Here is a 27,083-nt window from a genome sequence, read left to right as displayed (position 1 = left end):
TGCTGCAATTTTTTTTTTTTTTTTGCTACTGACTTCTCTTTCTACTGTAACTGTACAATTACACAATTGTATTGTACAATTGTATTGATTCCTAGTATGCTTGTGGAAGTTTAATATATCTGTCCGTCTACTTCTGACTTGACAATAACTACCTATTTGATAAACTAAAACAGGTTTTCAACTTTAAAACTTTGGAAATACCCAATGAATTATAAATCCGAGCAACATTTGAAAGGATTTTGTTTAAAAGTGAAAAACAAAAGCCCCGCCCCCTTAGCGCCGCCCAGAAGCCCCGCCCTCTCGGAGCTTCAACCCCTGGAGCCACGCCCCGCGCTGTCCTTTAGGAGGCGGGACTTGGGGGGGTGGGGTGCGGCGACGAGAGCTGTCAGCCCTGGCAGAATTGGCAGTTCTTTCTCTTATCCTGCGGGTCCACGCGGAGGCAAGGTCTGGGACCCCGGTGAGCAATCGCGAGGTCCTGGAGCTGAGGCCCACAGGGACTCCGCAGCTGACCCCTGCGCGCTCGCCCGTCAGCCAATCGTAGTCCGCCTGCCTGCGACGTCCTTTGACCCCCGCGCCCCGGGCCTCCTGGAATCCAGTCCTGCTCAGCCCAGCAGCCCGGTTCCGTGCCGGTCCCGCCGCTAGGTTAGTGTCCGCACCGCGCCCGAGCCCGCCCGCCGCCTGCCTGGATGCCCGAGTTGGCCCTGAGGTGGTTCATGACCACTCGGTCCTGAGCCCCGAACCTGCGAGCGAAGGCCCCTGGCGGTCGCCCGGCCGCCTCCTAGCCCAGTTTAGGACCCTGAAGGGCGCCAGGACGCGGGCGTCCTCCTCCGAGGTCTTTGTTCCGTTCTCCTTTAACAGGCTGGGCTCTGCCTTGTCCACTGTCCCTCCAGGGTGGCTGCATTCTTTTCTGTCTGCGGAGGAACAAGTTGGCGAGGACGGGCGCTTCAAACTTTCGTTTTGTTGTTGTCAAGGACAAAAAACATAATAGAGTGGGACAAGTACTAAAAAATGGATTACAAGGAGGCTTTCATGAGCGTTGTTGTGAGTCTGGAATGAGCTTAGAAAGACAAATGAGGATGGTTGGTCTGATCGTGTTGCAATGTGTGGGCTGCAGCTTGAAAGAAAAAAATTGCAAAATGACTCTAGGTTTTGGTGAAACTGTTTCACGTTATTACACTTAAAAAGCTGCTGCTCTTATTCCTATAATAAGTAATGAGTATAGCTGCCTTCTCCTTAAGTGTGAGGCACAGTGGAAGGCAAGGGAACTATTGTTAATTCACCTTCCACAGTGAAAAAAGTCATTGTAGTATGCCTTCTATATTTGAGGCCTCTCAGGGCAAGCTGGAGCCAGGACCCTAAGGTCCAGTATGGTATTTTGCCTTTGCAAGGCGTTAGGCATTAGGGTTACTCGGCTTTTACTAGCCCCAAAGCTTGGAAAAAGTTCTCTGCTCAGTTTCATCACCTGTAACATGAAGTTCTGCTTCATAGACGGTTGTGAAGATAAAAATGGAAAATGAGATTATGCCGGGCAGAACTTCTGTACAAAAAGATAAAAAGATTACCCTCGCCCTTGCAGTGAAACTGACCTGAGCAAGATTCTGAAAGTTTCAGATGTGTGTTCTTAGCATTGGCTGTTATCTAACTCTAGGTACTTCCTCTAGCATAAAATTAGAAGAAAATAGCATCAACAGAAAGAAAGAACAGGAGGAATCTTTATACTTTAATTATAACTTTAAAATGGAATCTGACTTTTCCTGAGTTATATAATATGAGCAAATACATTTACAATAATCCACACCATTCTGCTTCTGAGTTATTTAGATCTCTTAGCTGCTTGAGTATGTAATACTATTTATTCGAAATCACTTGACTTTCACATTTTTTTTTGTCCCCGCCCCGACTTTCACATTTTAAAAGATTAAAATCAACAAACATAAAATCAGCATGGTTTCAGAAGAACTAGTTTTCTCACTCAGGGTAGTGCAAACTTCCCTTTGAGTACCCTGGGCTTCTTGCTTTAAGAACCTACACACCTGCAGGTGACTTGAAGTTTGGTAGTTGTTTTTCTCACAAGGAACTTATGAAACCTCTTTTTTTTTTTTTTAGTTAGAGCTAAATAAAGTAGTTCCTTTGCCTGCCGCCTGCAAGAGCTCTGCTTGTTTTAGGCTTCAGAGGCAATGTGTTCTCACAAATTTTAAGATGCTACATTGTTTTGATGGTCTTCAAAATTATTGAATCTTCATGAATTTTCTTTTCCAGTGTTGTTTATTATGCAACCTCACACAAATCTGGTATGCACATGTACAGTAGAATGATACAGATATACTTGCCATTTACATGCCACTGTAAGAAAAAGGGGGGGCAAAACTTAAGTAAGCTGAATAATGATCAGTGGTCATAATATTTGTTGGGATCTAGTAGAGTATAAATATACTAGGGTATATATATATATATATATATATATATATATATATACACACACAATCACATATATAGTAGTATATTTATATTCAAAAACTTGTACACAGGTAAGTTGGTTCAGTGTACAGTGTTAAGAATTGCCAACATTAAAGGAGAGCAGGGTTGCTTCAATAGAGTTTTCTATTCAGGGGTCTTTAGGAGAGACATCAGGAGAGAATGCAGACTTTTGCTTTGACTTGAACTTTGAATCGTATTTTAGAGAATAAGGCATATGATGTATTTGTTAGTTTGTTTTCTAGGTCAAACCTAGAACCCAAGGAATTGTTCATGCTACACATAGGTTCTAGCTACTGAAATACGTGCTCAATCCCATATGCTGGGCTGGTTGTATTTCGTCTATCAATCAATGAATTGATAGGCAGAGCCACAATATGTATCCCTGGCTAGCCCGGAAGTTCCAGAGTGGCCTGGAAACTCAGAGATCTGTCAGCCTCTGTCTCCCATCCACATCTCACATCACATCCACTCCCCCACCTGCTAGTTCTGGGTTATTTCCCTGCTACCCATCTTTTCCTCATGTTCCTCATGAATAATTGCTCATAGCTCATAACTACTTAGTGGTACATTGTCAGATGTGAAGTAAACCTTCATCCTGATGGAAACCCTATGAGAGAGATAACTGGAGCAGACAAAAGAAGTATGGAAATATCAGGCTGGACAAGGAAAGATAGAAATGTGGACCTCTTATAACTACAGAGCTCAAGAAATGTTTAAATAATAATTTTTACTTATTTGAAAATTTCATGTGTATTTATATCTCAATTGTATCTACCCACTACTCTCCACTCCAGAATATTGTGCAGAATTTGGCCATCACATATACCAACTTTATGTCCTCTATAATTAATTTATTTCTATTCACTGCCCCATGAGAACTCATGGGTGTGCGGTCATCCCCTGTGGTATGAGCAACCTAAGCGGGAGATATGTAACTCTCCCTCTCTCCAAGCAGTCATCAACTACTGGTAGTACTCAGCTGGATGTGGGGCCTTGAGAACACTGCTTCATGCTTATTCTTGTGTAGTTTGTCACAGTTGCTATGAGTCCATGTGTGCACCAGCCTGGTCATGCCCAGGTCATTTCACAGTGCTCTTTTCCTCCTTCAGCTCTTAGGTTCCCACTGTTCTTCTTCACCAGCGTTCCATATTCCAGCCTTGTAGGGGCATGGTGGTGGTACAGACATGCCATCTACAGCCAAGTGCTCTCAGTTGCTGATTCACAGCAACTTGAGTAGTAAGGAATCTCATTAACTACTATCAACTTCAATAGGAAGCATCTCTGACTTAGAGCAACATAAATCAGTGGATAAAAAAATATTTAGAAGTACACACACACACACACACACACACACACACACACACACCTACCTTTAGTGTTTTTTATGTTTCTTTCCTCATTTATTTTAAATCTTGAATAATATTTGGTGATTAATTTAAATACTTCTCTTTTTTATTTTCTATTGCCAACATTACCTCGCATTGCCCACACAGCAAGTTTATCTGAAAACAAAAATGTTCACATTAATAAAGAGTCTTGGTGAGCTATCCAGCCTCACACAAGTGTATCATTAGCACGTTTCTCAAATGCCAAACTCAGTTGTTTTTCTGTTGCAAACCCTGACCAGTCCATTTCACCAGCCTACTGAGTTAGCATTTCTAAAGTTAATCCTATAGTTACATCTAAATCTCTAGCTTTCCCATATTTATTCATTCACTCATTCTCTCTGTGTGTGTTTATTCAGCATTCAATACCAATACTTAATTACTTATAGAATACTTAACCCCAAACGCACAGTTCTTTTTTAAGAGTGATATTTTAAGTTTAGAAGATCGAGGAGAGATTCCTTTTTTTTTTTTTTTTCCACTTACAGATAGCAACTGTACATGCTTCAAGCATACTTCCATTTTGTGTTTGATTAAAATAGTCAAGGTGGAGCCGGGCATGGTGGTGCATGCCTTTAATCCCAGCACTCGGGAGTCAGAGGCAGGAGGATTTCTGAGTTCGAGGCCAGCCTGGTCTACAAAGTGAGGACAGCTAGGGCTATACAGAGAAACCCTGTCTCAAACAAACAAACAAACAAACAAACAAAAAAAAGTCAAGATCATATCTTAAAATATTTTTTTCCTGCTTAATGGCTCGTCAAAACTGTCATCTTTAATCAAAGGGAAGGAAGGATATGGTATTACATTTATAGTTTGGAAAATTCAAGACAGCAAGTTATAGCAGCAAACCAAAGTAGTTCTGTTCTTCCATCACAAGTGCCATCACAACTGCTGTGCAGTGACTAAATGAATAGGTCTGTCACATTCGCACAGCAGAGCATCCACTTCCTGTTGGTATGCAGTGCTGAGCTTCAAGGACTATATAGAGCTGATCCTTCCTGAAAAAAGCAGAGGTTATGTTCAGGTCTCATATGCACTCTATACTTGCCTAGTGGCATTCTTTTTTTTTTTTTTTTTTTTCTTTTTTTGTCTTTTCTTCCACTAAAAGATTTTTTTCATCATTAAAAAAAGTTGCCAAAATAGCGAAAACAATTCAAGTCCTATATTTTTTATTGCAGTTTTAATCATATCTATAATATAATTACATTGTATTACTGTATGTGCACACAGCCATCTCTAAGCAGGTTGTATAGATTGGTTAGGACTTTTCCTGGGAACCAAAATTCATCGATATTTAAGTTTATCTGAGAAATTGAATACAGCTTACATGTGTCCTCCAGTGAATTTTTAATCATCTTTAGATGGTAATAATCACTATCAATATTGTCAAAATAGTCAATATTCTGTGTTTAGAGAATAATGATATGAAAAATATCTGTACATCATTGCCACAGATATAAATGCCTTTGTCAGTAGGCATCTGTGGGCACTTGCATCATGGATATAGAACTCCAATTGACCATATACACTCTGCGTAGTGGATGAGTATGTATGCATATATGTACACATGTATGTGCATGTGTCAGCTTTCCTGTCTGGTGTCTAGATGCTATATGCTCAAAGTGGGTAGGGCTCAGGACAGCAAAACAACCCACAGCACCATTAATTCATTCATGATCTGGTGTACGTATATAGTTGAATTTTGGGATGCCTTTAAGAAACATGAAATGAGGAAATTTGCAGGAAAATTGAGGTATTTGGAAAGTATTAAATGATGTAACTCAACTCAGAAACCATGTATTCTCTCTCATATGCATATCTTCAAGGTATGCTTGTTTGTATATATGTATGTAAAGAGGTGGGACAATGGATATAAGTTATGGAACTTCAAAGAGTGGAAAAGGTGTTGAAGAAGGGGGTAAGGATGGTAGGACTTAGGAGACATGACAGTGGAAAGGAAGCTGAAGCGTCAGGGATGCAAGTGGTTTGACCAGGGGCTGGGGGACCCACCAAAACCAAATCTGCTTGAAAGGGCCATCAGGAAAACTAAGACATTTAAAATGTAAAATTTAAATCTTTTGATAAAAGTTTGAAAAAACTATTCGTGATGATGAATAGAGACATCATCTCCAACTGAGTCTGCATCTTAATCGTGTTGAATTAGGGGTTACTTTTCTGACTCAGGAGTTTTGGGGGACACAGTCATTCAGTGATAAATCTTTGTTGCCAGAATATCCAACTTTTTTCCCCATTACTGTCACTAATTTTTTTTCCTGATTCTATTCCATTCACAAACAAATTTATAATGTATAAATTATTCCCTTATAATATTTATCTTTTTTATCTTAAGGATCATTTTTTTAAAATTTTGTCACTGGACTTTAATGTTTTTATTTAAATGACCCAAAAGTATTTTCTTTCATGAATTGCTATTTTAAAATTATCCATATATACTAATTATTCACTTTGTATATTCTGTATACATATTTGTTCACACAATGAAAATATATTTCATTTTATTGAATGGATTTCTATAGTTTTATCTGACTAAATATTATTGGCATGTACATATGATATTTCCCAGTCAGTAGTTCTTGTATATATGTGTTTGCTGTGTTTGTGTGTGTGTGTGTGTGTGTGTAATTTTGGTCATTTTTTTTACCCCAACTACCCTCTGTGAGTGTGTCTGTATACATGTTTTTTTATTTGACAGTATTTAATAATTATTATAATACACTTTTAAACTGTAATGACTGTATTATAGATGTCATTTTAAATACCTTACAAAACATTGCTGATATCAATTACTAATGATCCTTTTCTCAATGAATTACAGAAAAACATTTACTAGTTTGGAGTTTAAAGTATGTCATCATGGCAAAATTTCGAAGAAGGACCTGCATCCTTTTGTCACTTTTTATTCTATTTATTTTTTCTCTGATGATGGGCTTAAAGATGCTGTGGCCAAATGCAGCATCCTTTGGACCTCCTTTTGGACTTGACCTCCTTCCAGAACTTCATCCACTAAATGCCCACTCGGGAAACAAAGCTGACTTCCAAAGGAGTGATAGAATCAAAATGGAAATAAATACCAAGGATTTAAAAGGTGCCGGCATGACTCTGCTGCCAGCCAAAGCCTCTGAGGTGAACACAGAAGAACTACCTCCTCTGAATTATTTTTTACATGCATTTTACTACAGCTGGTATGGAAATCCACAGTTTGATGGTAAATATGTACACTGGAATCATCCGGTCCTGGAACATTGGGACCCTAGAATAGCCAAGAACTATCCACAAGGACAACATAGTCCTCCAGACGACATTGGCTCCAGTTTTTATCCTGAGTTAGGAAGCTACAGCTCTCGAGACCCTTCTGTCATAGAAACTCACATGAAACAAATGCGCTCAGCCTCAATTGGTTGGTAATTATTTTATTTTATTTATTTATATGTGTATAAATAATTCTGGTGGACAATTAAATCAATAAATATTCTTTTATTGATTACACTCTTAGCTAATACCCCTTGATTAAACCGCATATGTGTCCTATCCAAGCTTTTTATGTTCTGGTGTTTGTTGTTTTGTTTCTATTGATTTTTTGGAGTATGGGGAATTGAACTGATGAATTCACATGTGCTAGGCAACCGCTCCACACCTGACCTATAGCTTCTTTTGTGCTGTATTGTGAGGAAGGGTCTTTAAGGACTGAAGCCTGGACCTCCTGTTTTAGCCCTTCAAGCAGCTGAGGATATGGCTCTACCCTATCAGATCTAGGTTATGGATGTTTTTAAAATTAAGATAACTACTTTTTAAATGCTTTTAACATATTTTGTTTAATTGATAAATTTTGACATATTTTGGATATGAAAATTAATCTCAATTGAATTCCTAATTTTTGTATTAATGACTTACATACAATATAAAGAATTATCGGCCGGGCGTGTTGGCGCACACCTTTAATCCCAGCACTTGGGAGGCAGAGGCAGGCGGATTTCTGAGTTTGAGGCCAGCCTGGATTACAAAGTGAGTTCCAGGACAGCCAAGACTCTACAGAGAATCCCTGTTTCGAAAAACAAACAAACAAAAAGAATTATCTTATCTTTTACACTCATGAAATAAAGTATCTCCAAAAGGCTTCATCTTTGACCATGCCTGGTGGAGCATGCCTGCCATTCTAGTGCTTGGAAGGCTGAAGGTTGTGAGTCCAGTGCAGGGGTCATTTGTCCCCTGCCTTCAGTTTGTCATCTTCATTGCCTTATTTACTGCTGACCCCGACCCGACCCCGCTCCAGCAACTGGAGCTGATTTCTATCCCTGGGAAGTGCTTGTGGTTGTTCCTTTATGACAGCACAATGAGTTAGCTCTCCTGTTTGCTTGTCTTATTTTGCATAGCACAGTATTTTGTGATTCACCTGTGTGATAAGAGTACCGGTTCTGGTCATGTCTACAGGGGATTACATTTCATCATGTGACTGAGGGTGTTTGCATCTTCAGCCATGCATTGGACATTGCACTGTGGTTTTGCTTTTCTGTAGCCCGGGACTAGGCTTTGTGACTTGAGCTCCCTCTCCCCCATTTCAAATCCTTTGTCAGTTTCATTTTTATTTAATGTAATATGGTTTTTAATGTTCCATTTTGCCTTTCCATTTGTCCTGTTAACCATTTGCTCCTCCCTTAACCTTTTATATGCCTTGACATTGAATATCTGAATTATTTCTTCCTGTAGTTTCTTTTGGCCTAGTATATACGGTCTTTGTTCTTTCTTACTGTTGAATTTGCTGGAGCATTGCAGTGTGTACCTTTAACATAACTGGTGAAAAGTGAACAGATATTCTCTTCTCACCAATGCTCCTCAGTCATCTCTGCCCTTTGTGTGATTTCCAGGTACAGGGCTTTAGATAATCATAAAATCCTACAATGACAATATATAATCTGGTGCCTGAGAAATGGTTTAGAGTCTGTCAGGCCAATGTCAGGACACTTCACATAGCCAGGGCTGTTGTCTTTTTGAGTTCCACTAATAAAGCCTGAAGCTTTATTTCTTGTATTCTTTTCATTGTGCTTGCTTGTGTTTTATACATTGTTCTTTGATACATGCTGTTTGAGCTCAGGAAGAAGGTTGTTTCTTGAGGGACATTGCTTTGTCTTGGCTGTTAAGAATGCTGATGCTGGCTCACTTAAATATCTGCGTAAAGTGCAGCAGAGACATGTGAGCATTGAGAGCCAGGGCTTGAGAGTGCTGCTTCCTGGAGCTGCTTCGCTCCCTCCAGGCATTCCCAAGGAAACTGCCTTCCAGGATCACCTTTATTACTAGCTCAATCATCCTTCTAATACCACCTCCCTTCTTAAGGAGTAGGTCTTTGTCTTCCAGACATTACTTTTTGCCTATACTTGATGATGGTCTGCTATGACATCAGCAGCTGTTAGAAATGTTTGCATAATTATTATAAATAGAATCTCGGTTTGAACTGTGGAAGAATGTTACTTTTAACATTCGCATGCTTGGTGGCTTTTGACATGTACTGTTTCACTTGTGTATGATTATATTCACTGGTTTTTCTGAGAAGAAAATTTCTTTCCTAGGCTATATGCTGAGAAACTGTTTATTGTTGCTCTTGATGCTGTCACAGTTGGGCTAGTGAACTGCTTAAATGTTGATCACTTCTCTCCCAGCATTTCTTTTCACCAGCATCCTTATCTAGGTGCAGCTCATTTATTCGATGGCCGTTGCTTCCCTGGATCCCTAACCACCATCAGTTCTTTATTCTGTGCTACATCCTTTGGCTATTGTTTGGATGGAGGACAAAGAAAGCCTTTTCCCCATTCGCTCTAATGAAGTGTTGACTTGGTCCTCTATTTAGAATTCATCTCTACATACTCTCACTATGACAAAATTTAAGTGTTAAAGTCTGGCTCTCCAGCAGTTTCTTGCTCTTTATTGGCTAAGGATTCCACCTGTGCATTTAGCATGTATTAGTCAAATATATTCCCCATCCCCTCCCTTGTAGTTCCTCCCCTATCCTCCCAACCACCACCTCTTTTTGTTTCCAACCTTATGTACTCTGTTTCTAAAGACAGTCACTGTGTCCAATTAGGGCTGCTCATACCTGCTGGCTAGGACTATCTACTGGAACATGGGTAACCTCTTAGGGACCATATCCCTGTAGAAAACTAACTCACACTCCTCCAACAGCCTTAACATTGCCACTAGTTCCTCAGTTAATAGTGGTTCTGGATTTTAGCTGACTTGATTTTAAGCCATTTCTTATATTGATTTCTTAATTTGCATAAGCTTTCCTTTATACAACATTATTATTTCTTCCCCTAACTTAAAATATGTGTTAATTCATTGAGATATCCATGATGTCTCTCCTCTACACCATTTTTTATCTTTGAAGCTTTGAAGTATTTATCTTAAGTATTTTCTCCATAGTTAGTGATTTCTCTGTAGACTGGTGTTTCTCATCCCTATGTTGTAATTTCTTAGCATAGAAATAAGTAGATACTATAAGAAAACACTCCAATCATGTTGCTTTTATACAATCTTATAAATGATATTTATATATAAAAAGCAGCATATGGATGGTTATAGACGTATTATTCTTAATTGCCAAAAATTACTAGTCTGTCCTTTAATAGGAAAGTGCATAAACATCCATACAATGGACATGCAACAGTAAAAATCTATGAGTTACTGAGTCATAAAAAACAAGAAAGATCTAAAATACAAGCAGTTACACAAATGAGTCCAGTTAGAGAGAGTTCTGTACCTTGAGATTCAAGCTATATGTTATCCTGGCAAAGAGAGAATTATAGAGAGTGAAAAATCAGTTATTTCTGGGGGGGTAAATGGAAGGGACATACATGGAGTAAATAGACAGAAGGACTAATGTTTATAGGAAACTAATCTGTCTGATACTATACTGGTTAGCTTATAATCTTATGCTTTTCTTAAAATCCACCAAACTTCACAGCACTAATAAAAGCTGCAGTCATTAGTAATAATAATAATATGATACCGTGCATCAAATATAGTAAATACTGCATACGAATGAAAGGTGTGAATTCAGAGAACTGGGGAAGATGGTTGGAACTGTAGGAGATAATATATAGGGACTACATGCTTTCTTGCTGAGAGCCTTCATTCTAAAATGTTTAGTACATTAATTTCAGAAGATACCAATTACTTAAAATAGTTCATAAATATTAGATACAATAACCAAATAACTGCATCATTCTTTTGAATGTACATAGAAGTCATGTTGCCAGCATTTGACCCCTGCATCTGTGTTGCTAATACCCCGCTGCTTTTGCTCTTTGTTGTGCTTTTCTATTAGGAGTTCTGGCCCTGTCTTGGTACCCACCTGATTCAAGTGATGAGAATGGAGAAGCTACTGATCACTTAGTACCAACTATTTTGGATAAAGCTCATAAATATAATCTGAAGGTATATAATTTATTTAAAAAATATATGTGTCATTGCTAATCCTCGTATCCTCATGATAGTAATAATATTTTATGCACTTATTTTAATTAAAATTTGACATATGTAGAAATGTTTTAAAATAATACTACAATTTAAAGTTTATTTTAATAATTTAAATTTCAGAACCTATATAAAGTGCTCTTTATTATTTTACTGACCATGTTTTATACTCATGTATTAGATTTTGTTTTATTTTTAAACAGGAACTCCCGATGTAGCGCTTGCTTGGAACCTATAGACCAGGTTGACTTGGAACTCATAGTAATCCGGCCTTCTACCTCTCAAGTGCTATGATTAAAGACATGTACTAATTTGTCTACCCTGTACTATATGGTTTAATAAGAAAAGAAGGGTTTCTTTGTGAATAGAATATAGAAATTAGTGAAATTAATGTCTTAGTATCCCCTAAATTCCCAAAACATACCCAGTGGGTATGTTTTTTCAGGCTGGTTATTTTTATAGTTCATGGGGTTCATAAGTGGGTAAGATCTGTGGTTTCTTACCGCAACCACTAGTGTGCATACCAACTTCCAGCACTATTAAAGTTATCTAGAAGAGACAACACTTTGAGTATTAGCTGGATTCTCCATATTGTACAACTCAAGTTTGTAGTATGTTCAGTAGTAGAGGATAATAGTTTTCTCTCTCTCTCTCTCTCTCTCTCTCTCTCTCTCTCTCTCTCTCTCTCTCTCTTTCTCTCTCTCTCTCTCTCTCTCTCTCTCTCTCTCTCTCTCTCTCGACCTTTTCTGTATTTATTCATATGATCATCCTATTCTGAACCTAGTTATGTGATTTCTTACATTGGTTGATTTGCATGCTTTGAACTATCCTTGCATCTTTGGAATGAAGTCAACTTGATCATGAGAGTGAGTGTAAAATTAAGTCTGTCAGTATTTTATGGAAAATGTTTGCATCCATATTTAAGAGAAAATCGCAGTGTGAACTTCTTTCTATTGTGCCTTTATTTGCCTTGATTACCAGTTAGTACGGGATTCATAAAATGGGTGTGGTAGCATTTCTTCCTTTCTCTTTTATGGAATGACTTGAGGAACTGTTATGGGTATAGTAGAATGATGTTAGGAATCATTTTATTACTGTTCTCCTAAGCAGAACAGTACTGCTTGGTTTTCCTCTAGGCCTATGGTTCTGGTCCACACAAGCAATGACAGGCCTGGGTTCCAACTCATGAGTAGAAGGGAGTAGATGTTAAATACAATCAGAAGAGTTGGTTACTTCCACAGTGTTCGTGCCATGATTTCACTAGTATATCTTGCAGATTGTCACCACTGTAGATTGCAAGGTTTATAGCTGTGTGAGATTTTAGCTTTCTCCTCTGGTAGTGTGCAGAATGCCCTCCAGTGCAATGAACATTAGGATAAAGGGTGAAGCCTCTAGTTGGCACCAGCTCAACTTCTCCATGTTCAGTGAATTATGCCAATGTTGTCTTCAGCAATGGTTTCCACTAAAATTTGTTTGAGTGAGCTTTTCCAAGACTTTTTTTTTTTTTTTAGTATTTTTGTCTTCATTAAATTTTTGTTCATTTCATTCATTGACTTCCTTCTTTCACCCAGGTGTTCATTTATATTCTTTCTTAATTCTTTCAGGAACTTACTTGTGCCCTTTTAGACTTTGTTCAATCAATTTGTTTGTTTGTTTGGTTGGTTGGTTGGTTGGTTTATTTGTATCATTCTTTTGAAATCCTTGTCTGGTATTTTATTCTGGTTTCTCATTTTGAAAATCTAACACTGTGGAACTGAATGTTTGAGAGGAGTCCCTGTTGCCTTGACTTTTCCTGGTCCTTGGTTCTTTGTCAGTATTCGTATGTCTGGTATTAGGCCATTGTCAGTGTTTGTCATATCTCCTTTATCGTTTGCATTGAAATGTAAAATTCATTTGAAAATTCTTGGACTAGCTTTTCGAAGGTTTAAGGTGGCTTTCCCCCATAGCTCCTGTATTTGGCATGTAATATAGCTCATGTGCACAGGGAACACCAGTTATAATATCCATCACAGCTTCAATAACAGAGCATTGCAGGAAAAACTCCACTGATGGGTAGATCTACTATGAAAACTCAGTAATAGTGAAAAACAACTATCTCCTTTAAGTTTAAGGACCATAGGGAATAAAGGCACACGATAGTATTTGCTAGGATATTACCTACTAAGGGGAAGAATGGAAAGATAGTAAGTTGAGTATGGACAAGAATTCATATAAAATAAAGTAGCAGGGAAGAATTGGGAAATTTATTAGAGAAAATAGACCCTAAAGATTACTGACATTAGAAAATTTTAATTAAAAATAGAGGAAGCGGTAGGGAGAGAGAAGAAAATAAAATGAAGTGGAAATGAGAGAGAAAGTATGTGAGTTGTAGGTTAGAGAAATACATAGGAGGAGATAATAGAAATAGGTGTTAAATCTAATAAATAAGAACAAATATCTATGTAAGAATGAAAATTAAAAAAAAAATTAAAAAAACCCTCCAATTAAAATGTCTTCCTTGATTAGAAAGCATCAAGGAAAGCCCTCCAAGAAGTCTTGTGCCTTTCAATTTGCTGGTGGGAGAGCTGCTTACCTTTGTGTGCAGTTCAAACCTGATTGTGCAGGGGTTACCCAGTGAGACCCTGAATAATGGCTGTACCACCCCATTCCTGTTCATCTTTGCAAATGACACTTTTAGTCCTACAGAGGGTCAGCCTGCCTGTGCCCGTGGTCTTAATCTGACATTCCTTGTTTCCGAGTTTTAGTTCAAATGAACTCCCATGAGGGGTTCTGGGATTCTCTGGGTCTCCTCTCGGGCTTGGAGTTTGGAGACATGAGTATGTACTGTTTTCTATGCTTCCTAGCAACGTATTTGCTTGCAGTTTCCCCCGATACCAACATAATATGTGATATTTTAGGTTAGAGGCAGTGGGTAATTTCTCAGTATCTGCTTCATAGTTTGTTGGTCTGCCTTTTTTGTTTCTCCTTTCTTTCTTTCTTTCTTTCTTTCTTTCTTTCTTTCTTTCTTTCTTTCTTTCTTTCTTTCTTTTTCTTTCTTTTTCTTTTTTTTTCTTTTGTTTCCTGCTTTTTGTTCTAGAAGTTTACCTTTTCTGTCATTTTTAGATCCAAACTAGGGTCAAGGAAGGATTTTTTTTTTCTTTTTTTACCTTTTTGTAGTTTATATTAAAGTCCAGCATAGATTTCTGTAGCCCTAAAGAAAACCTTGAGATAGTATCTCTCAATGAACTGACAGGAGCTGCCACATACCATGCTTCTCAGAGCCATTTGACGAGTTCTACTAGCATTTGGAGTCTCTAGATAGTCAAGTCTTCAAGTTCTGGAACTACAACTGAGGTTGAATAAGTCATTGATTTATTTCATGCAAAGTAAATCCAGGGCCCCTGATCTGTCCAGTCTGTGCCCCAAATCTGTGGGGAGAGGTAATGAAATTGGACATTTCAGCTTTAATGAAGTTTTTAAAGGTAAAGTTGTTAAAATCTGATGATACATTAAAAATAGACTCCTTTTATTTCTTATATGGAAGAAGAATGTAATGAAGACCTCAGTAATTGTCTCTGTGAACATCAACTACATACTTGAGCTCTCCATATGTCAGATTTGATATTTAATAACCAGGAAGAGATTAAATTTCATAAAAAGGTTTTGCTGATATTCAGATTTCGTTAATGCTTAATACTAATTGCTTACCTCAGTAACTCTTCAACTTACCGAACTTACTTTGAAAATAGTTTGTTGATTATCCTGTATTAATTGTTTCTGATTTTTGGAGTTGGATTGATTTTAAAGTTCTCTATTTGGAAGGTTAAAAAAAGTTGTCCTTCTCTTCTGTTAATGCTTGATTAGAAACAGGGTTGGGCATGGCTTTGCCTTATGTTTAAGCTGTTAATTTTAATTATATAATACGTTAATGCCAGTAGTTCCTAAATGCTTTGTAATGGCAATTTTGATTATTTAAACTAAAAATCATTTTAGATGAGTGTTTTTAATTATAAATAAGCAAAGCTAATAAAAATGTTTGAAGAATTAGTGACTTGTTTTGCATTACTGTTAATGCAAATGTAATCTAAGTGGTGACTTGTTTTTGCCACAGATGAAAATTTTAATATATAAATTTGTATTATTTACTAGAGCATACTTTTGTAATACTTGGAGCTGTCATTCCATTAGGGTAGGTATGTCACAGTTATAAAAGTCAAAGCTGGATCCTTTCTGCTCACTGTGTCTTATCTGTGTAACATCCTAAGATAAAAAAACTGTGAAACAGCTGCTTTTGGCAGACATTGTGGAGCCAATTGGAAGACTCTGCCACTTCTCAAATTGGGAGTTTCTTGTCCAGTTGATGTTAGGTTTTCTGCTGGCCTGCTTTGGTTCATGAATCATGAGAAAAATAGAAATGTTGCGTGCTTTCATGCTAGTGCTTCTATTTTGTTTGTTTGTTATTTAATATGAGAAGACACCTACCCTTCTCTACAATCCTAGTGACAAAAACCATGAAACTTACTTACACTTATTCACAGCCTAGAGCAATGTCATCACACTGATACAGACTTTATTTGCATTGAATAAATAAAATGTAAAGTTAAAAATTGTGGGGATATTTTTTATACAGCATCATCACACCAGATCTCAAAGAAACAAAGACCCTATCACAATAAATTCAGCTGGAGGGATCAATTTGTTTCCCAAGGAGCATAAGGAAAATAAAAACTTCACTTGTTGATTATCTTGTATTGCAATAAATTTAGCATTTTATTTTAAAGTAACAGTTTTTTAAACCTATATAAATCATATGTTTTATACTAATGGTTTATAAGCAGTCATGTTTCTTGAATGAGTAGTATAAATTCACAGTTAGAAATTAGCAAATTTTATCTAAATGAGATCTAAGTAGTGGTATAGAGTTCAATTTGGCTGTTGTTTAATTTTGCATTGAAATCATTAATATATGCTTGCATATATTCATACAGTGGCTACTATACACCAGACTCTGTTTTTTTACATATGAATAATACTCATCCATCCACACTTACAATCTTAGGTGTAAGATAGAGAGGCAAGTGGATGGGGCCTCCAGACCCAACCATATCTAAATAAAATACAAAAGAAATAGATTTTGCATCTTATGTTAAGAGAATTTGCAGTCTTCTAAGGGACAAAACAAAGCACAAGTAAGTTGTAGAAAGAGAAACTTACAAAGTATTTGATACTACCAGTTGTAGGAGGACTTAGCACCACTCATGACATAAAGGGTGCTACCAGATGAAGGCAGGGGGTGGCAGAATTAAGGAAGAAGAAATAAATAAACAGTTAGATGCTCACGTGGGAAAGTGCTTTGGCTATGGGGCTCAAAAGAGTTTGGTAAAGACAAAATCAGTAGTGTGGAATCAAGTTCTTACATGTTTCACAGTCTCTAAAAGTAATGCAAACATTTAATTTTATATGTGAAATTCTGTCATTTTAGATTTTATTTTAATGTTAGTATAATATATAAAGTATAATATAAAATGTTAGTATAATATAAAAGGAGGAGAAAAACATGACCAAATCCTGCCATTATTTCAAAATATATAATTGATTAGTTGAGAAGGTATAAGTGTATGACAATTTACTGAAGTGCCTCGATCTGCACTTAGTGGAAGAAGGTGATCTTTTATGGTCTGCAGCTTCAAAAGCAGATTGCAAGGATGACCTGACCTGCGTTCCTTACTGACAGACCCTTCCATCCTTGTGCTCTCCTAAGGACAGAATGATTGATTTACTAAAAAACCCGGCTTTAAAATTCTATGAACATTAATTAATGAAAACTACATTTGCTTTAATTATACAATTGGAAAAAAAAAAAAGCAAGATTTAAGCTACAGTAACGTGGTTTTTCTCCATCAGGCATTGTGACACTTATAATGTAAAATTCAAACAATAATTTTATTAGATTGGCAATAAAATGTACTTGCTCTGGATAAATCAGTGAATTTAAGAATAATTTTTATGATTTTTCATTTAAAGTGCTTTATTCCTTATGCCATATATCTTACTAGTTAGAGATAATATGACAAAATTATTTATTAGTTAAGATAATTCTGTACAGTTGATTTTGTACAGCTGATATATTTAAGCAGAAATTTTAGATATCTGGGTGTGCTATTTGAAAGAAAGCTCTAGTTTCTGCTTTCTACTATTACAATAGTGACTTATAGACCTTAGCAGTAGCAATATGAAAATTGCTGTGTTCTGTGAAGCTTTCAGATGTAATTGTCCAAGTGTTTTTAAATAAATTATTCTTTGAATAATATAAAAATAAATGCATATTCACAGGATGCCTTTTTAATGATATTAAACTATGATTTAATCAAATATTTTATTGTTTCTCTTTAGGTATAAATACCAAAGAAAATAATTCATATTATTTTGAAACCTGGGATTTTTTTGGACTATTCTTATTGTAAAGAAAACTATGGCTGAATATAGAGTATATTCTTATATCTTAAAAAGCATATAGTCTCTTGAGGGTTAGGGGCATCTTCTCTCACTGAGTCAAGACCCCATGGAGTGGGCAGGTCTGGTAGGGTGGGGGTTAGGGGTGAGGGGATGGGGACATCCTTTTGGAGGCTGGGCAGGAGGTGGGGGGAGGAGGTATGGGATGGGGAACAGTCTGAGGGCAGACTGGGGGGGGGAACTGGACTGTAAAAAAAGATTAAAGGATTAAAAAATAATAATAATTTTTTTTAAAAAAGAATATAGTCTTTTACAATCTTCTTCAGAAAGAATACCATCCTAGAAAAGCTTTCAGTCAAACACCTCACATTGTATCCAGCTAACTCAGGACTTTTGGCAACCTGCTCCACCTAAGCCAACTTACTTTTGGATTAAGAAACAGGAAGAGCAACAATATCAACCAACCAGACCCCCCAGAGCTCCCAGGGACTAAACCACCAACCAAAAAGTACACATGGAATGGCCCATGGCTCCAGCTGCATATATAGCAGAGGGTGGCCTTATCTGGCATCAGTGAGAGGGGAGGGGGAGCCCCTTGGTCCTGTGGGGGCTAGATAAACCAGTGTAAGGGAATGCTAGGCTGCTGAGGGAGGAAGGGGTAGAATGTGGGGGAGCACCCTCATTCAGAGGAATGGGGGATGGGATAGGAAGTTTAACTGGGAAGGCAGATAACACTTGAAATGTAAATAAATAACAAAATAAAAAATATATTAATAAAAAAGAAAGAAAAGAAAATGGATCCAATGACTGTGCAATGCAGTAATGAAGGCTAAGGGAGCCATGTGTATGACATGCTTCACTTACATACAGTAACTTTACATATAGGAAACGTGCAGTAAGTTTTATCTAGCAAGATATAGTTGGTATCCACTGGCTTCAATAGTCACCTTAATGGTGTTGACTTGATAACTTATTAATTATGTAAAATCTACTGTCATAGATAATGCTTTTTAAATTGATTTTGTTTGTCTTTTTTAGGTCACTTTTCACATAGAGCCATATAGCAATCGAGATGATCAAAACATGCATCAAAATGTCAAGTATATTATAGACAAGTGAGTTTCCTCAATATTCATAGTTATACTGTATGATCTGGTGATAATTACTGTTCTGAGTACATTTAAATGATAACTGAGAATTGATTTATGAGCTGTCATTTCTGATCATTTTACCACAAGTAAACAAGATAATTCACAAGGTTCTTATAGTTCACTCTTTGATGAATGAAGAGTGGTACATTCACTATTTTGTATGCTTTTCAGGCTATTTATGATTTCCATTTATACTCATTTTAGGTTTGTTTTTAAAATCTTATGAATATATATTTTGTCTTTTAAAAGAAGGTTCTGATGAGATGTGAACTGAATTTATACAGCAGTGTTTGCATATATGTCTTCATTTGCATATGCAGTGACTAAAGAATTTTGTAATTAGTTTCATTCTGGTAAAGTATTTTTCTGATAAGATTCTCTAAGGTATGTTATCTCCTTATAAAGAATCATCTCAGCAACAAATGGACACCTGTCACAGAAAAGATAAACCAGTTTCTTTGTTCCTGCAGATCCTAGTAGTTTCTCTATGGATTTAGTCACTATTTATTTTCTTTGAGATAATTGAGATAACTAACTTCCTGTCTGGTAATATAGCCAGGGTCTCAGAATGTATAAAATTAAAAATATGTTTGCATTATTATACTTACAGAACTGACTCACTGAAGATTGGTAACACTATGCTCAAACTTCATAGATCAGTTTCATTTTGGTGGATAATTTTATTGTGACATATTCTATGAGTGTTCCTCTTACTTTTTATTGTGTCTTTATTGTAGGTATGGAAACCATCCAGCCTTCTATAGATACAAGACCAGGACTGGGCATTCTCTGCCCATGTTTTATGTCTATGATTCTTACATCACAAAGCCTTCAATATGGGCCAATCTATTAACACCCTCCGGATCTCAGAGCGTTCGCAATTCGCCTTATGATGGATTGTTTATTGCACTTCTAGTAGAAGAAAAGCATAAAAATGATATTCTTCAAAGTGGTTTTGATGGAATTTACACATATTTCGCCACTAATGGCTTTACATATGGCTCATCTCATCAGAATTGGAATAACCTGAAATCATTTTGTGAAAAGAACAACTTGATATTTATCCCCAGTGTAGGCCCAGGATACATAGATACAAGCATCCGACCATGGAACACCCAGAATACCCGGAACAGAGTCAATGGGAAGTATTATGAGGTTGGTCTAAGTGCTGCCCTCCAGAGCCACCCCAGCTTAATTTCCATCACCTCTTTCAATGAGTGGCATGAAGGGACTCAAATTGAAAAGGCTGTCCCCAAAAGAACTGCTAACACAGTATACCTGGATTACCGGCCTCATAAGCCAAGTCTTTATCTAGAACTAACTCGAAAGTGGTCTGAAAAATTCAGTAAGGAAAGAATGACATATGCATTGGATCAACAGCAGCCTACTTCATAATGTATCACTTACAGTTTATCACGTCTACTAGCTTAGGTCAATGCGCTGTTTTGAGTTATGGAAAGAAAACTCAAAATCAATCTGTGTTTGCATTTGTAACCTTTATTAGTTATTTCATTTTTACGTTTTAAAGATTCATTTTCCTACAATGGATAATACCGTACAGAGAAAACATCTGACAAGACAGATTGTGTCTGTAACATTCCTGATGATGTAGTTTTCTGAATGTCTAACTACATTGAAATCTTAATGGGATAGCCTTTTAGTTTTTTGTTTCATAGTAGAAAAAAATGAGTATATTACCATCACGAAAGCAGCTAACGTTCAAGTAAGTCATACTTATATTCTGGGTCCAAAGACATAGAAGTATGTACATGCTAGGTCCATCTGGGAACAAAAGTTCAAGCCTAAGAACAGTAAGCAGATGTGCTTCATTTCTGGTCTCTTCAGTGACGTTTCTTAATATTCAGATTCTGGCTGGCTTCCCCTGGTGATCTAACTCACTTCTCAAGTTTCTTATGAACACAAACTTGTTTAAGTAACAAGCTATTTTATTACATTTCTCTATTTCTGTTAGCTATGTTCTGTTCTCAAATGGTTTTGTGCAAAGCATCCATCAGTGTCATCATTTGAAGACTTGGGTGACTGTGGTGCTAAGTACTGTTGTGTGTTTAATGTCCTGCCTGGTTTGTCCTGCTGAATTAAAGACTAGACACAATAGGTAGTTTAATAAATGTTAATGACTGCTCTTATCTATGAGGAAAACCATTGTTTGTCAGTGGTTAAAATAAATGTTCACCAGAAACTACTGAACTGACTGAGAAAGAATAACATTAATACTCAGAAGTGTTTTCCTTTTAATATTTTCATTTAATTTTACTATGACAGAAAATTTGCTTATCACTTCAAAACTAGAGATAAATATTTTTAAAGTAACATATTTTTCAGTTATGTCCTCATTTTTTAATATCTTACACTTTTACAGTGGCTATTGGTTTAAAAGAAACTTAGTGATCCAAATTGAAAAGTTCTATGCTAAAAATAAATTTTTATAAAAGTGAAAATAGGAGAAATTGACTGAATTCAATATTTATAATTAAAGTAGAAAANCCAGCCAGTCTACATAATTTTACACAACTGTTATTTCTTAGTACTACAGAGAGGATCAGTTGAGTAACCCTAACAAATATTGCATGCCAGTCTTCGTAGCATAAAGACATTTAGAAACACGTAAGTTCTGGAATGTATTTTAAAATTCACAGCAGAGAGGAAACAGTTGTAGGGTAAGAGTGACCGCTATGTGAGGAAAGTTCTTGCTGTGCAAGCATGAGGACCTGAGTCTGAACACCTAGAACTCACACAGACATGAGCTCAGGAGCATACATGTTCTATTCCACAGCTCCTCCAGGGAGCGAGAGAAAATGTCGACAGCACAGAGCCCAGAAGTTTGTGAGCCAGTTAGCATGCTGTACACAGCAGCAAATAAGACATCTGTCTCAAACATGGTGGGAAGCAAAGGTTGGCAGGCAAGGTAGCTCTGACAGTCAGACCCACCTCATGTCATCCTCAGTCTCGTCTTACTCTGAAATGTTTGAAGATACTTACACACAGAGCTTTTTTAAAACTCATGTTTAAAATAATTCTTATGATAAAATCTTTTTCAGGAGATATACTAACCTTATTAAATTAAAAATTTCTATTTATCAGAATGTTATTGGGCCATAAGAATTATGAGAATAATAGTCTGATTTTTCCAATAAATTGTAAGAATAATTTAGTATAGTAGTATTTTAATATTATACATCTCCATTGGAATAAGGAGAAGTATAACCTATAGATTTTTTTCTCTGCTTTGCTACTACATTAAAGCTGAATTATTAATACATACAGTTTTACAGCATATGCTATTTTCTTAATTTCTTATATTACATTTTATATTTGAGTCCACCATGACAAAAACTGAATGTTATGAAACAATCCTGAGATAAAGAAAGTCTACACAAATAAGGTCTAGCAACTGTGCATAAGAGTTCAACTTTGACAGTGGACAGCTCACTCTAGCCCCTGCTGTTCCCAGTACATCCACTCTAGCCCCTGCTGTTCCCAGTACATCTACCCCATCAACAGTAAGTCAGAACTTAAAATTAGATAGATGTTATCTTTATTTCTAAAGAATTGCTGTCTAACAAATGACTGAAATATCTTTTCATAAGACTTACTAGTTGACAATTATATAAAGAACCATAGCCATTCCTTTGGTTTCCACAACCAAATATTCAGCCAACTAAGGATCAAAATACTCGGGAACAAAACTCCACTTGTATATACCAAGCATGTTTAGTGTGTCTCCATCCCATACGCCATACAGTATAACCACCATTTAAAATTTTCTAGGTATTATAAATAAGCTGAGAGGGTTTAAAGTGTACCTGAAGATCATTGTGGAATTATATTCAAATCCTGTTCCACTTTTTAAACGACCTAAGCATATTCAGCCATTTTACCTCTGGGTCCTGAAGCCAGTTCTCCACAGATACCAAGGAATAGCTATATTCACAATATTGCTAGTGATTGCTAGAGGAATGCCTTCAGGGCCTCTTTTTCCAGGTGTCCTTTGTGGCTACCTCTGCTGTCTGACTGGAAACACAGCTGGAATTGCAATGATCACAAGTCAATCTGATCAAATGATCCTGTTCTTATTTTTATAAATCTGAATGTTAGAATTCAGTAAATTTAAAGAGGTACAGTACATGTAATGCATGAATTAAATCAGTTTTTTTTAATATCGCTTTTGTTTTGTGGATTAACCCATCTAATTGTTTAGAATGTAGAGAAGAAGTAGATCCTTATTTCTTCTTTCAAGACTTAATTGTAAAAGACTGCCCTTACTAATGTTTGAGTTGTATATTAACTTGCTTATTTATGTGTGTAAATTGGAAAATGGTTTATTTTATTATATGATGTTAATTTTGTCTAATAAAAGCATAAATGGATAATGTTCATAACTGGAAATCTATTCATCGTTGTGATCAGTTTTCTTTAATTTCTTAGTAATATGAGAAAGGCAGTAGTTAGCATGAGATGGAGTAAGATAAGGTGAACATCTTTAATTTTGCTTCATATTCACATAAATGCCAATTTTTGTTTAGATCTGGAGCTGTTTTTTCCTATCACTTTTGCTTCAGTGTAATTATACATTACTTCTGGTGAAAATTAATCTAAAATAGTGAAGTTACAAGCCTCAAGGGAATAACTGCACTCATAGTCATGGGCTTTCTAAACTGATGACATTTACTCGGATTAAGAACGATAACGTCCCAGCTCAATAGCAGGTGCAGAAACAGTCAAAATAACGTAGCTGGAGTAAACCAACTTGCTTTATTAATTTCTCTGCAGATAATTCATTACTGCCTCGGAGAAACTGTGCTGGGTTTGTATGTAAATATCCTATGCCACAGTTTTACTGAATTTATGCATTCTAGCATTTCTGAGTAGAGTTGGGAGGAAAGGAGTCATCTCTGTACGGAGGGTCCTCTCATGCACCCTGCTTGGCACTTTGACTTCCCATTTGTCTATATTTTTGTTTTTCTGACTTGTGCTAGATACAATTACCTTTCTTTAATAAATATAGAGATGTTGGAGTATTTTAACTGACAAGTGCTTGAATATCATTATACAGAAAAGCAACATTTTACTTCAATGTAGCAAAAATATATTTATATAAATATTTACAAGTTCAGAATAAAATAAATAAATAAATAAATAAAACAATGACTTAGGTGTAGGTGAAAGGTCTTAATGTTTTAGGGCATTCCTTTGAAAGAGTAACATACTTCAAATTAAGTTTAAAACCACTTTGTTGTATAACTACTTAAAAGCTAAATGATTTTCCTGGCTTTAATCTAATTTTTTTCTCCTTAAGAATGCAGGTACTATTTTACTAATGTATAGAGAATCAGCTTAGTCGAATCAGTAAGCTAAGCACTACTCCTTTCTGCTCCAACAATGAAGGGAGTGACATTTTTCAATATAACTGAGAATTTTCTTGTTACATAGTCAACTATTTATCTTATGACATAAAAATAAAGTAATCAAAAGCAAATCATGAGTCTAAAATTTACTGAAATCAAAATGTATATTTCTAGTGTATACCCTACATTTTATTTTTAAATATATTGCAAACTTCAAGTTCCACAGATTACATAAAATTAGTTATAAGTTCACTATAGAGGTAAATACTCTTTAGAACATTCTCTGAAACAAACACTCTCCAGTTCAAAGCAAGGTTTGCCAAGTGAAGATAATAACACATATAATTCAATTTATGTTATATATGCTGTAACATATATGTGTGTGCCTGCTGCTTTTGAAGTGAATTAAGTGAAAACTGTAAGCAAAGATCATAAGTTTGTAATTGTATATTCTTCAATAACGATCACCTCACTAGCACTTATTGTTTGGCTCTTATTTGGCTAGGTCCCCCACTCTTTGAGCAAATCTTAAATTTGATTAGAGAGGTGTGTGACATTAGTGAAGGCTTAAGGTTGCTATGCAATCCTTGCCTAAAAAAAAAAAAAAACCAAAAAACAAAAAACAAAAAAAAACCTCATCTATACATAATACTCTCACCAATACCCAAATTAGATTTAAAGTAGCAATTTACAATTTAGCCATAACAATAGAAGACAAGTCCAGAACTCAGGAATGGCTCTGCGTTTATTATAGCTTGTCACCTTGATTACCTGATATATATTAAAACAAAACAAAACAAAACAAACAAACCCAGTAGAACAACAACAACAACAACAACAAACTTAAAACAAATTAGGAACTCAATTATGTAAAAAGTTCAGTGCCAGACTTGGTCATATAAGACCCTAACAATTGAGTGTGAAGCCAAAAAGATACATGGCAGTTTGGATGAACCACAGGTGTTTGCAAAGTGGGAAAAGGTTATACCTGCCTCTACCTCCTGGATTAAAGGTGAGCTACCACCACCCAATGGTGTTGGATTTCTCAAAGGCCTTTTTGGCATCTAATGAGCTAATCCTACAGTTTCTACCCACTGGTCTATTTATATAGTAGATAATAATTATTGATTTGTTAAGCTGTCCCTGCATCACTGGATTCAAGATGGCATGATCATGATCAATAACATTTTGTTGATTTTAATTAAAAAAAAAAAATCCATTGAAAATAGGTTCTTCTCTCGTATGATACATCCCAACCACTGTTTGCCCTTTCTCCTCCCAACCCTTCCTCACGAACACCCTTTCCCAGATCTGCTCCCCCTACATTTCCTCTCCAGAAAAAGGCAGGCCTTCAACAGATAGCAGCCTACCTGGACAAAGCAAGATACAATAAGACAAGTCAAAAAAAAAAAAAAACCCTCCTATCAAGGCTGGACATAGCAACGCAAATGGAGGAAATCATTTAAAGAGCAGGCAAAAGAGTCAGAGAAACACCTACTCCTCCTGTTAGAAGTCTCACAAAACACCAAACGGTCATTACGTATGAAGAGGACAGGTTGTAGGCCAATGCAAGTCCCATGTTTGTCACTTCAGTCTCTGTGAGCCCATGTGAACTCTACTTAGTTAATTCAGTAGGCCGTGTTCTCCTGGTGTTCTCCATCTCCTCTGACTGCTAGAGTCTTTACCCCTTCTTCTGTGTGGTTTCATGATCTCCAAGGGGAGGAACCCATTGGAGACCTCCAATTTAGGCCATCTCTCTGTACAATGTCTGCCCATGGGTCTCTGCACCCACTCCTGCTGCTGCCCAAGGAAGCCTCTCTGATGTTGACTGGACAAGGCCCCAGACTATGAACATACCAGAATATCATTAGGAATCATTCCACTTGTTTTTTGTTTTTTGATTTTTGTTCGTTGTTGTTTTTGTTTTGTTTTATTTTGGTTGGGGGGAGGGCATTGCCAGTCATGTTTGGTTCTACCATAAATATCTGGACTATGGTTTCTGGGCAACTTAGCAATGTTGGACATGGGCTCCCTCTTCTGACATGGGCCTCATGTTGAACCAAACATTGGTTGGCTACTCCCACAAGTTCTGTATCAGGTTCACCCCAACAGTTTAGACAGCAGGGCAGATTGTAGTTTGAGTGTTTTGTGGCTGGGGTTCTGTCTAGGTTTGTTGTTGTTGTTGTTGTTGTTGTTGTTTGTAACCTGCTGAGTACCTTCTTGGACCAAAGAGGCTAAAATATAGAGGTGAAGGTTACATACAATCACCAGCTCAACCTCTCTATATAAAGATAGTTTTATGTTTTATTTGCAAGTGTTTTGTTGAGATTTTTTTTTAAATTTTTTTATTAGATACTTTATTTACATTTCAAATGTCATTACCTTTCTTCATTTCTCCTCTGAAAACCCCCTATCCTATCCCACCTCCTCCTGCTTACCAACCTACCCACCCCTGCTTCCTTGTCCTGGCATTCCTCTACACTAGGGCATTGATCCTTCACAGGACTAAGGGCCTCTCCTCCCATTTGGTCCAACAAGGCCATTCTCATCCGGCTGGAGCCAGGGTCCCTCCATGTGTACACTCTGGTGGGTGGATTAGTCCCTGGGAGCTCTGGGGGTACAGGTTGGTTCATATTGTTGTTCCTCCCATGGGGATGTGTACTGGATAGTTTTGTGTCAACTTGACACAGCTGGAGTTATCAAAGAGAAAGGAGCTTCAGTTGGGGAAATGCCTCCATGAGATCCAGCTGTAAGGCATTTTCTCAATTAGTGATCAAGGGGGGAGG

General features: G+C 36.7%; 1 protein-coding gene across 1 annotated transcript; it reads left to right on the top strand.

Moving 5' to 3' along the window:
- The first annotated feature begins 378 nt into the window (after positions 1 to 378).
- On the top strand, positions 379 to 23,317 carry Manea (mannosidase endo-alpha). The gene is made up of 5 exons (XM_021222288.2): positions 379 to 642; positions 6,700 to 7,281; positions 11,200 to 11,309; positions 18,819 to 18,895; positions 19,669 to 23,317. Exons 2-5 carry the CDS (start codon positions 6,738 to 6,740, stop codon positions 20,324 to 20,326), a joined length of 1,389 nt encoding a protein of 462 aa, XP_021077947.1. The 5' UTR covers positions 379 to 642; positions 6,700 to 6,737; the 3' UTR covers positions 20,327 to 23,317.
- Positions 23,318 to 27,083: the final 3,766 nt, after the last annotated feature.

This window comes from Mus pahari, chromosome 22, assembly GCF_900095145.1.
Source record: "Mus pahari chromosome 22, PAHARI_EIJ_v1.1, whole genome shotgun sequence".
NCBI classification, from domain to species: domain Eukaryota; kingdom Metazoa; phylum Chordata; class Mammalia; order Rodentia; family Muridae; genus Mus; species Mus pahari.
This window is presented reverse-complemented; position numbering and strand designations above follow the sequence as displayed.

Coding starts and splice junctions, on each gene's coding strand:
- Manea (XM_021222288.2), top strand. CDS start 6,738: ATGGCAAAATTTCGAAGAAGGACCTGCATCCTTTTGTCACTTTTTATT. Junction 7,282..11,199: donor AATGCGCTCAGCCTCAATTG/GTTGGTAATTAT, acceptor CTTTTCTATTAG/GAGTTCTGGCCCTGTCTTGG. Junction 18,896..19,668: donor GTCAAGTATATTATAGACAA/GTGAGTTTCCTC, acceptor TCTTTATTGTAG/GTATGGAAACCATCCAGCCT.